General features: G+C 44.5%; 1 protein-coding gene across 1 annotated transcript in view; it reads left to right on the forward strand.

Annotated features, from left to right (window-relative positions):
* The first annotated feature begins 204 nt into the window (after positions 1-204).
* LOC119971944 (homeobox protein aristaless-like 4) overlaps positions 205-12,434 on the forward strand; it is a 52,991-nt gene continuing 40,761 nt past the window's right edge. The window contains 1 exon segment of the mRNA XM_038808293.1: positions 205-711. Coding sequence (XP_038664221.1) covers positions 360-711 — 352 coding nt within the window. The 5' untranslated portion in view covers positions 205-359.

Below are 12,434 nucleotides of genomic sequence, written 5' to 3' on the forward strand. Positions count from 1 at the left end.
CCCCGGTTGGGGTTTGAGATAAGAACAGATATATATTCATCTCCTAATTACATTTCTGTCATGTGTTTAATTGTTCCTCTTTTGAAGTGTTTTGTGTGGAGGTTCTGACCTCCCCATTTATCTGATCTACATATTAATTGGGGGGGGGGGGGGGAGGTGGGAGACACAGAGGGTCTGGGATACAGCGAGTTGTTATATCTACAAGCCCCTGCCTCTCACGAAAAAAGCCCACAAAAGGACTGGAGTTCAAGTCGGCTCCCCTCTAACGCTCCCAGGTTGCGAGCCTTCGGCAGCTAGTTCCCTGTTGGAGCCAGGCGGCAGATCTGCATCTGGAAAGTGCTCGAAACCTATTTTTGGGAATGAACGGGGAGACGTGCGTGTCTTACTGCGATATAGCGAGTATGGATTCATACTACAACCCGGCTCCTCCGCAGGGGAGAGAGCATCAGCACTCTCCTTTTAGAACATACCAGCCAGGTGACAAGTTCGCACCCAACTTCCTGGCCAACAAAAGCCAAAGTTATGGTGACAAGTCGAGGACCCCCTTCCAGCAGGAATGTGAGCCACTGGACAACAGCATTCAAAACGCCACCGGCGACAGCGCCTTTAACAAATATCTGTATATGCAGAGCGCCGGTCGAGCGGCCAAGTCCCCGGCAGAGGACAAGATTCAAGAAGTCACTCACAACGGCGGTTTGATCTCCTGCTACGGTGAGTTACTCCTTAAAGGGGGAAAACTTACTTCCCGGACGCTGAGAGGTTACAAACTCGTACTTTCACGATGCTGGGGTGAGGGCTGGGGGAGTAAATATTCGTTGAGTAGAACTAAAAGTACTTTAATATAACTTAACTTTTTCCCCCCTTTGTTATTTGGCGAGACAGAAGTAAGGCTCGCTGGATGTGTGTGTGTGTTATCTATCCTTACAGACACATTTTCACCGTCAGTCTTTGTCTCCTGTGTTGACTGCGGCGCTTTAGACTAAACTCGAACATCTGCAGGCGATATGTGGAATCTCTTCAATAAGAAATAGCTCCATTGAAGGAGGATTACTCCTCAGGAGCTGCCTGGGGGGGGGGGGGGGGGAGGTTAGCGCTGACCTGGGGGGACGGGATGTGTGTTGTACTCGAGGACGTTGAGTTAGTGTTTAGGCAAGCGAGCCGCACACAATAAAAACCATTCATGTCAGACTGCACTCTGTAATATTATTGTTCCATCGCCACACTTTTCCCCCCGCTAGTTTCCTGCCAGAGGCACCTGCCCTGTCTTCCACTTGCCACTAAATCGCCTTTGCCAGAGTGTACATCGTCGGGGCAATAAGTCAAAACCAGCTGAGCTGATGAAGAAGCGGAGCCCCGAGTGGTGCCGGGTTACATTAACAACCCATCCATCAGCCGGCTGGCCCAGGACAGGCGGAGGGCTGCCCCAGCTCACAGCTCCCATCTTCAAACCCCAGCTGCCATCAGATCAGAATCCGGCCTCACCCCCTCAAACCCCAGAACCTCTCCCCCCCCCCCCCCCCCAAAAAAAATAAACTTTGCCCACTCTCCCAACACCCAGCAGCAAGACTGAAACAAAAAGATGACCCCAGTATCAGAGGTTGCAAAACAAACAGCGCCCAACACAAGTGAAAGTGAAAGAACGGAGTGCTTTGGGCTGATTTATACTGAAAAGATTAACTTTGTTTTTCTGCTGGAGTCACTCGGTGATGTATTGAGTGACGATTAATTTCCCACTAGAGGTCAATGTCACTTTCAGTGCTGCCCAGCGTCCATTGGACTCTCTGAGTTTTATTACTGCGAAAAATATTGACTCCACGCTATTTCCATTATTCAGTAATGAAAGCAAATCCATTCACAACGTGGGGGGGGGGGGGGGGGGAATAAAAACAGTGTAGTGAAGATTTACCACGAGTATGTCACAGGGACATCCTCCCCACGCACACTTGCTCTGACATTCGCGCGATGCAATCAGGTCGTGCGCCTGAAGAATATTGAAGTTAGAGCTCAGGAGCACATTTGTGGCTCAATCACAACCGAGATGTGAAATTAATATTTAATGCGCCCGTTTCCAATGACTTAACCGCCAGCGTTTTCAATCAGGGACGGTTCTTTGAACCACAATTCTCAGGAATGTTCCAGTGAAAATATCTGATTGTTAAAAAAGGGTTCATTTCTATCTTCGCGCCCTAATTTGGGGGATCAGAAAAAAAGGGTGGGCTGTACTTTGCCCTTTGGTTTGTTTTAGAAACCTCCCTTTATTCTCGGCGGGAAATTGTTTTGCAGCCTGTTTTTTGTTGTTGGTTTCAAAAAGTCAAGCGTTGGCTTTACAACAACAACTTGCATTTACCTATCTCTCCTTTTAAACAGGGGGAGACGACATAAGGTGTTTCGCAGTCCAGGTAAAGTGGGGGGAGAGGGGGGGTTGTTAGGAGATGTGATTGAAAAGCGAAGGGGCAATTTTCAGGAGGGTCTCAATCAAGCAGGAGATTTGGGGGAGATTCAAGAATTAAGAGGCATTTTCCCCTCTACCCCCCGCCCCCCCCCCCCCTCCCCACTATCCCCTCGGGAGGGGGAGAAAGTGGGCGATGGACAGGAATATCGAGATGGAGGAATGCAGAATCTTGGGAGAGCTGGTGGAGGAGGTTGTGGGGAGAGGGAAGGCCAGGATACGGGAGATTTGAACATGAGGACGGAAATTTAAAGTATTGCTCATCATGGAGGGGGTACAGGTCAGCGAGTACGGGATGGGGGGGGGGGTCACAATGTGGAGCAGAATTTTGGACAAAGTCAAATTGGTGGAGGGAGAGGAGGATCCCACAAGAGCAGATAAATAGTTGCGCAAAAATACATAGTTTAAAATAACTCTTCGTACTTCTGGGCCAATCTTGTAAACCGAATTAATCATGAAGTTAATATCACCACGTCTTACCAAATTGCCATTTCTCACACACACCGTTATAACGGGTTTAAATGTCCGAATTACACTTCTCCCCTGATCGATACCAGCCACATGAGCAGCAAACGTTACACCCACTGCTGGGACATGAGTTTGCTATTTCGTTGCACATTGCCCCGTTGTAAAGTGAGTGTGGCATCTCCAAACATTCTTACAGCGACCGTACACAATTCCGCCAGATGTTCATTTCAAACCAAACCCCTGGATATTTAGATACAAAACAAATCACGAGGCTCCGGGCAAATAAAACCTGCACCCGGAAGCTCATTTGTGGGAAAGGCTCATTTGATCTTATTGTCCCAATCTCAAGTCGTGGCCCCATTAGCAGACCAGCGAATTCAAGACCATCTCTTTGCCCACAACATCAAACTTACGGATATTTTCAGACAGATTCGAAGCCATGTAACCTTCACATAAATAGACGAGGCACACTCCAACTACTTTCGTCAAAATACCTTAGGAACGTATTTGCCAGCCCTTGGAGTAAATACTGATTTGGAGCACCGTTGTATTCATGTCGAAATATGACTTCTTTAGTCCAAAGTACTCATTGCGAATCTCCTTTTTTTCCTACAGCAAATTGGACTATTTGCATTTTAGTGCTTATAACATTATCGAATTAGCTTTATCCTTTCCACCCACAACCAAACTACATTTAAACCGGCCCTCACTGTCCAATAATCTGGCTACTGGAATGAATCCTGGCATTTCTTTGCCCGTCAATTTAGGGGAACGCTGGCATTTTGCAACCAGCCACAGACAGATAAATATGCAGACACCTTGAGCAGTTCAAAGGGTAAATACTCTCTCGCATGGACACTAGTCCTCCTTTTAATTGGCTGAAGTTCATGTTTGCGCGGTTACATTTTGGGTCCCAGACTAACGCCGCAGAAAGCGCTAATTTGCAGCACCCCAGGAAGTTCCCACTCCATGTGCAGCGCAGTAACTCTGAGTTCTCGACAGATTATTTCCACATTCCAAGTTTTACGCTTTTACGAATGAAACCTCCTCTCCTGTGAAGGCCCAGCTAAAGCAGATATGTTTGTGCTCTGTGGGGAAATAATGCATTTGCGATACCGAAGGATGTTTATTTTTTAATTTAAGAAACACAGAGGGGAAAGAAAGGTTTGCAAAAGAATGTTCATATTTTGTTCATTCTAAATCTTATTCCAGGACTGACACGTTACTAGATGCCTTAAGAAATTCTTGATGGTGCAATGATTCATAGAACAGTCCTGGATCAGTACCAAAGACCGAACGCCAAATTTTTTGTCCAACATTGAGGGAGATATCAGAGCGCGTAATTCTTGCGCTATTTCCTTTCATAATAGAGCAATTTCGGTGTCATGCCCGTAATGATATGCAAAGAATTGAAATCGAATGTATCCATCAAAAGATAAAAGTTACCCTAAGGCGTGTTTGCATGCGGTCATATGCAGGGTCTGGGGTGAACTGCGACCTGATCCTGTGCTTTGCAACGACTCCTCGCTCCCAGGATTGATGCTCGGGTACTTTGGCAAGTGCAGAATCCAGCTCGCTCAATGCTCGCCTGGGGACACGGATTAAAACACAAAGTGACCGGGAACCAAGTTTTTCGAGTAATTGTTGCAAGAATACCAGACTTCGGTGCAGCCTGGTGTCCCATGACAACCAATTAGATTGCCCGTCGTTGTTTTCTAGACGATGACACAAGTCGGTAAGGTCCTGGCAATGTTACCGAGCCAGTGACCAAGGCGCCTAGACTAAATGCTTGGGAGAGAAGAGCTCACAGCACCACTTCGGGAACTGGGTGGGGGGGGGGGGGTTCAATTCAATCAATTGACCTGGAATAAAATGTTAGGCCTAAGAATAATTATTGTTAAAAAAAAACACATGTGGGTCACGAATGACTTTCAGAGAAGGAAGAAAATCTGCCACTTTCACCCACTCTGGACGACACATAATTCCAGGTCCAGAGCAGGGTGGGTTATTGTTACCTGTCCTCTGTAAAGAGCCGCTCAGTTGGATCAGTCACATATATTGTGGCTGGACCTACTAGGAGGGCAGCGGTGCAAGAGCATCACATAGAACATACAATGCAGAAGGAGGCCATTCGGCCCATCGAGCCTGCACCGACCCACTTAAGCCCTCACTTCCACCTTATCCCCGTAATCCAATAACCCCTCCTAACTAAGGGCAATTTATCATGGCCAATCCACCTAACCTGCACGTCTTTGGACTGTGGGAGGAAACCAAAGCACCCGGAGGAAACCCACGCAGACACGGGGAGAACGTGCAGACTCCGCACAGACAGTGACCCAGCAGGGAATCGAACCTGGGACCCTGGCGCTGTGAAGCCACAGTGCTATCCACTTGTGCTATCGTGATGCCCACTGACCTTCACCACCACCTTCTCATGGGCAATCATTCGGGAAATCATCAATATAAACAAAATAGACGTTTGGGAGTACTGAATATTGCAAAAGGAGTTTTTTTTTGTCGAAGCTTATTATCTTGCACTCATCAGCTAGTGCATTTTCCACCCAAGAGCCCACTGGCCCAACCAATCAGCACTCTCCTGTCGTACAGTCTACCCTTGTCCTTTCCCCTGACACTGGCATTCTTGTCAAATGTCATCCTGAGCGTCAAGACAAAATGTTTTTTCAGCGATACTAACATTCAAATCAACACCACGGGCTTTCTGAAGACTGTTGTCAGACGCTTCAATCTTCTTAACGTTCTGTCAAAGTGAGCAAACGCTGCTCATTAAGGTCCAAGATTTTTGTAGCGGAAAGTTACATCAGTTCTGAAAATGTAATTTCATCTTCACGATTTACAGTGGGCAGCATGAGTGGCTGAAATATTTTGGCCCTTTTGGGGAGCGTGAGGGGTGGGGGCACTTCCAAATGGGAGCTTCAGCAAATGGATACAACTCTTGATTTAAATATTAAAGTGTTTCTCTGGGTTTCCCTGTAACTTTCCTTGGGCCTGGCCAACGGTTTGCTGAAAGCCGTTCGCAAGTACGACACCGAATTTTCAGCAGTGTGATTCAAAGGTGAATGGTGCCGAATCACAGAAGCTGGAGGCTGGAGTTATGCTCTGGGATTTGTGGGATGGTGAATCACCACAACAACCCTTCCCAAATGAGGTCCATGACAAAGGAGCTCTTGTGCATCATATGTGCAGTGCTATCAGAGTCTTAATGTAAAAGGAGAGGGAGAGAGAGAGCAGGGGTCCGCATTTATTTTGACCACATCAGAACATAATCAGTAACATAGCACATTCCCAATTTGGGCAATTGGGAAAATGAAGCGACAAAATCTTGTACTGGACTTTTGCTGTATCAGAACACTGTATCAGCCACTCAGAGAAACACAAGGAATGAGGGATCAGTGTGGCGAATGTGGGAATTTCTGATATATTTGTATTATACATATTTGGTGCAGTAAGGGTCAGCAGCCTGGGATAGTGCGTGACTGTTGTAGTCATGTTTTTTTTAATCCTAGTTTGAAAGGCAGCTAGACCGTTTGGTGTCTGCAGTGCAATTGAAGCATCGTAAACGTTTGGGCGAATGGACTTTTGTTCATATTAAGAGTAGATCATTAGAGACACTGTGTTCGGTTTAGTAAGATTGTGTAGCTAATGGGAGGAGGTAGGGGTTGAAACAGTCAGGTGCTGAGGTTTTTTTTAGTTTTAGATTAGTATGTGCAGGCAAGAAGCTGTCCTCTCAATACAGTGAGGTTAGATCTGTCTGTGGGCAGACTAGCAGTTTCTTTCAAAACAGTTCAGTTGAAAATTCAACTGAGGACAGACCAGATTCGGGCCTGATTTCCAGACAATACTTCACATGTAAGGCACTTTAGGTCCTAAACAGGAGAGCAGTAATTGGACAGTGAGACTGGCATACCCATTATACTGCTGACCCTCAGTGTCTAGCTCTGCTCATTGATGAAGGAACCGGCACCACCGGAGATGGTTTGCAATTTGAAAAATGTGAGACCATCTTCAAATGGTGGGCTGACAATTGTCACCCTGAGGCTGATCTTCAATCAAATCCTCATCTCATTCCAATTTGAGTTAGTCTTAGAATTCCTACAGTACAGACAGAGGCCATTCAGCCCATCTAGTCTGCATTCTGAAAGAGCATCGTACCTAGACCCACTCCCTCACAAACCCACCTAACCTTTGAACACTAAGGGACAATTTAACAGGGCCAATCCATCCAACCTGCACATCTTTGGACAGGGTGCATAAAATCAAAAGCAAAACCTTGCCATTCACGAGTTTTCCCAGATTAATTCTGCCATCTATTAATTATATATACCGATTGATAAAATTTACAAGAAAAAATTACTTTATAATATCACAATTCCAATAACTGAGTCTAGTTCTTTGATGATTTATTAAAAGGTCCACAGTAACATTTATGCTACATCACATAATGCAAGTAAATACATCAAAATGACTGTATACCTTGTCAGATATATGTTAGATCAAAAGAGAAGGGAGGGAGATAGAATAAGTTATACAAAGAAAACCAATTAGCCTATCGCACGTATCTGATACTTTGAAGTGACTGGTTAGAAGAACGATCCTCACTGAGTATTTTACGAAACGTGTATCCCACATCTTCTAAACATGAAACTAAGTTATACCGTATGAAAATGTCTCTTTTTATCTTTACATTTGGAGAAGAATCAGCAAAACAACCCAATGTGAAGCTAGACCAGGTTACAAAGTCACTCAGTTCTCCTCTTTTCTTTGTTACTATTTCAAGCTGGAGAATGAAGTTTTCCCCATTTCAACGTCAAACACTCTCAGGCCAGTTACAGCACAGATACAAAGCAAAGCTCTATCTAGTCTACAGCAAATCTCTGTTCCACACTAAGACGATTACCACATGTCACAATCAGTGTGACATTTTATCTTGTGCCAACCCATCTTGTGACCTCAGCAAGTGACAATTAGTGTGAAATTGGGAGTGGTTTTGTGCTATAGTTACATACCTATTAGAAAGGGTGAGGGTGATAAAATACCTAATCGTATTGTCGCTGGACTAGTAATTCAGTGATCCAGGGTAATGTTCTGGGGATCCAGATTCAAAATCCCATCATGGCTGATGGTGAAATTTGAATTCAATAAAAAAATCTGGAATAAAAGTCTAATGATGACCATGAAACCATTGTCAGCTGCCATTCTGAAATATTTTCCAAATTAAACAGAAACATGTCACCACACTGTCTTGTGTTTGGGGTCATGCATAATTATATTCACTAGGATGTCAAGAGGCAGGTGGAAAGGGTTCTTTTCCATTTTATGGAGTATTTTTATTTTGTGTTGATATTCCAATGCTCCATGAAAAAAGAAAACACACTTGGGAAAGTTATGTGGAGAGGGAGCCATGCCATTGACAAAGCACATGGCTATAAAGTTCGAATTCTGTCTGTTGGCTCAGTTCTACTCTAAAGGATACTTACCCTTTATTATTCACATTTACTAAGTTCTGCAATTCTTCAACTTAAAAAAGAAAGCATTCCTTAAACTCTGGGGTGGATCCAGATGATGGGAGAATTACAAATGTTCTTCAAAACAAGGTGTGAAGATAAGCCAGTCAGTTTAACATTTGTGGTGGGAAAACCTTTAAGAACAATTATTTAGGACAAAATTAAAAGTTTCTTGGCAAATGTGGATTCATTAAGGAAAGCCTATATGGATTTCTTAAGGGAAAATTGTGTTGAACTAACTGGCGGGAGTTGTTGGAGAGATGTCAGAGAGGGTGGATGAGAGTAATGCTGTTGCTGTGATCTACATGGACTTTAAAAAGGATTTGATAAGGTGCTGTACAACAGACCTGAGCAAAGTTAGAGTTCACAGAATAAAAGGGACGCAGCAACATGGCAACAAAATTGGTGGAGTGACAGGAAGCAAGGAGCACTGGTGGCCAGTTGTTTTTCAGACCAGAGGAAATTTTATAGCGGAATTCCTCTGGTTCGGTGTTAGGACTGCTGCTTTTCCTGATGTATATTTCTGACCTAGGCCTTGGAATCTTCTTCTTCAGTTCCCTGCCCAAGGTAGATCTGGCCCACAGTGCCATGACCTCCACCACTGGTAGAGCAAGGGGCAGGTCCTGAATCCACCCCAGCCAGAACAGAGAGCAAACCCCATGCTGTTGATACCAATCTGATCTGTGCCACCCATCTGGCCAACTGAGACAAATGGCCCAGGAGCTCGGTGTACAGGGCACAATTTCAAAATTTGTGAATGATACAAAATGACATGGAAGTATTGCAAACAAGGAGGAGGATTGTGTAAAACATCAACGTGATATAGACAGGTTGGTGGAATGGGTAGACTCGTGGCAGATGAAATTCAATGAAGACAAGCATCAATTGATTCATTTTGGTAGGAATAGTGCAGAGAAACAATACAAAATAAATGGTACAATTCTCTAAAGAGGGGAGAGTCCGGAGTGTATTTATGTTGAAGGTGAGGTTGGAGGATAGGTTGAGACAGTGGTGATTAAAGCAAATGGCATTCTGAGCTTCATTAATAGGGGCAGAGATTACAAAAGCAAGGACATTGTGGTAAACCTGGCTAAAACACTGATTTGGCCTCAGTTGGAGTATTGTGACCAGTTCTGGTCACCACACTTAAGGAAGCATGTGAAGATGTTTGAGATGGTGCAGAAAAGATTCATGAGAATGGTTCCGCGGAAGAAGAACTTCAGTTGTTTTTTTTCCAATTAAGGAGCAATTTAATCCACCTACCCTGCGCATTTTTGGGTTGTGGGGGCAAGACCCACACAGACACGGGGAGAATGTGAAAACTCCACAAGGGCAATGACCCAGGACCGGGATCGAACCTGGGTCCTCGGAACTTGAGTTGTGTAGATAGATTGGAAAAGTTGGGACTGTTTTTCTTGGAAAGGAGAAGGGTGAGAAGAAATGTGATTGAGGTATTCAAAATCATGAGGGGTCTGGACAGAGTTGAAAGGGAGAAACTGTTCCTATTGTTTGAAGCATCAAGAACTAGAGGCAGAGATTCAAGGCAATTGGCAAGGGAGGAATTGATGATATGAAGAGAAATGTTTTCACACGGTGAGCGGTTAGGATCTGCAATGCACTGTCTGAGAGTGTGATGAGGGCAGAGTCAACTGAGGCTTTCTGAAGGGAATTGGATTGTTATCTGTAAATTAAGTTTTGGGTTGGGGAGGTTGGCACTAGATGAATTGCTCTTTCAGAGGGCCAGCACAGACACAAGAGGCCAAATGGCCTCCTCCTGTGCTGCAACTGTACATTTTATTATATTCTTTTAATCAACCCACAAAAAAAGAGAACTATTTCCACAATGGTTTGGCAATCCTCTCCAATAGACAGCTCAGATCTCCAGATTGTGAATGTTGCGAGTTCAGTCTGTTTTGAGTTCGTCAATTTCAGCCATGATACAGCAGGTTATACTGAAACTGACTCCAGCACCCCTAAAAAAAGAGAGGTGAAAATGGTCAGAATTACTGCTGGTCATCAGCACTCTCAATGTTGCCAGTGAGAAGAGGGTGGGAGCATCTCAGTATATGCACCGTGCACAGATCTAACCGTCTTTATCCTCTGATCTGTTGTGGTATCAAAGATTGCTGATATTCTCCTTCCAATGACTGTGTTCCTGCTGGCTCTAGCTGCAGCCGAGGTTTCTGTTTGGTTATAACAGGCAGCAAATGGGAATTCCTGGCTTAATAATTCCAAAACAAAAGCAACAACGTCAGGTAGAGACTTACACATAGGAACATAGTGAGGATCATTGGTGGTTCAGGAGAAGGAAAAGGCAGAGGGAAAAAAAGGAGAAAGAGAGGAAGAGGAGCAGAAAGAATGAGAGGGAGAAAGAGTGAGCGAGAGAGGGAGAGAGAAAGGAGTAGAGAGGGGATGAAAGAGAGAGGGGGAGAAATAGAGAGAGAAAGAAATGGGGAGAAAGAGAGATCTGAATTGGAGGGGAGGTAGATAAGCAGTATCGCTCAGTGAACAAGATGGTGACTGTGCAAATATTGTTTTGTGTAGTTCATTAATTTGTGACATCTTCCAAAGTATTTTAAATTTCAAAACATATCATTGCAAAGTGAAAAATGTATTTAAAGTTATCCAGAATAATTGTTTTTAAATGTATTTTTCCTTAAATCAGCAAAGCATTTGATTATCTCCTGACTTAAAAGTACAACCAGGGTTGTCCAGATTCTCATTCAAAACAATCCAATTATTCCCATTATTTGATCTCCTCTGGTCCTGCTGAGTTGTTTACAGATGTAAAGTATCGAGTATACTTTTGGAAACCAGCCACATTTATACAAGGAACAGACCAGTGAGGTGATGGCACTGTGGGAGAGTGCAGTCTACAGCACATCCAGGGCACTATGGGGGGGGGGGGGGGGGGGGGGGGGGGGGGGCAAAGGACTGCACAAAGGGGCACATCAAAATGTAGAAATGTAGTGGTCATAGGTGATTTAATAACAGTGAGGTGCTTTAGCAATTGTCCACATGGTGAGATGTCTCTCTAGTACCAGGGGAAAGAATATAACAGAGGGTGCCTAAGATTTTGTGTGGGGATGGGGGCAGGGGAAAGAGAGATAGGGAACAGCCAGAAGACATTGCCATTATGGCACAGAAGGAAACCATTCAGCCCATTTAGTCTACACTGGTGGTCCAAGTGGGTACGAATGGCACTGGAAGGAATGTAGAATGCTGTTCTAAAGTCAGGATCTAGGAAGGGAGTTCAAAGGCAGGTTCTTTAAAGATAGCAAGTAATCTCTGGATTAATCCCAGTGGCAATCTCAATTCAGCATAGGAATTTCAGGATAATACAGGTTAATGTATCAGAATAAATAGTTCAGCAAGGAGGGCTGCAAATTTGTGGGGGCTTTGGAACTGGTACTAATGTCAGAGGTAGATGTTCAAGGTGGATACGTTGTACTTCAGAGCTGGGAAAATTCCCTCATGGGAAGGCTAATTAGTACCATGGGGGAGGTTGCGTTTGGCAGGGGGATGAAGCATCATGGACCCGAGAAAAGCAAATCACACCAGTGTAAAGAATGGTTCAGAAATAGGAGGAAATCGGACAGGCGGCAAATGCAAAGCAGTCCAAGATGGGTTTGGGAGGGTTGGGGGGCATGTTTTCCAATGCATGGTATGGGGTAAATAAGCAGCAGGCACAAGGCACCACAGAGGATATGATATAGTGGCAATAACAGAGACGTGGCTCAGACGAGACAATTGGGAATTTAATGCTTGTATGTTAAGAAACATTTAGGTTTTTCCACTGCTGATATATAATAAGCTATCAAGAGGAGATCTGGATAATGCAGATGAATTACAGAAAGGTGCAATAACTGCCCATCCATAATTGCCCTTGAAGGGGCAGTTAAGAGCTTTGCTATGGATCTGGAGTCACATGTAGGCTAGACCGGGCAAGGACAGCAGATTTCCTTCCCTAAAGGGCTTAGTTTTGGGGTTGTTGC

This window comes from Scyliorhinus canicula, chromosome 9 (assembly GCF_902713615.1).
Source record: "Scyliorhinus canicula chromosome 9, sScyCan1.1, whole genome shotgun sequence".
In the NCBI taxonomy this organism is placed as follows: Eukaryota; Metazoa; Chordata; class Chondrichthyes; order Carcharhiniformes; family Scyliorhinidae; genus Scyliorhinus; species Scyliorhinus canicula.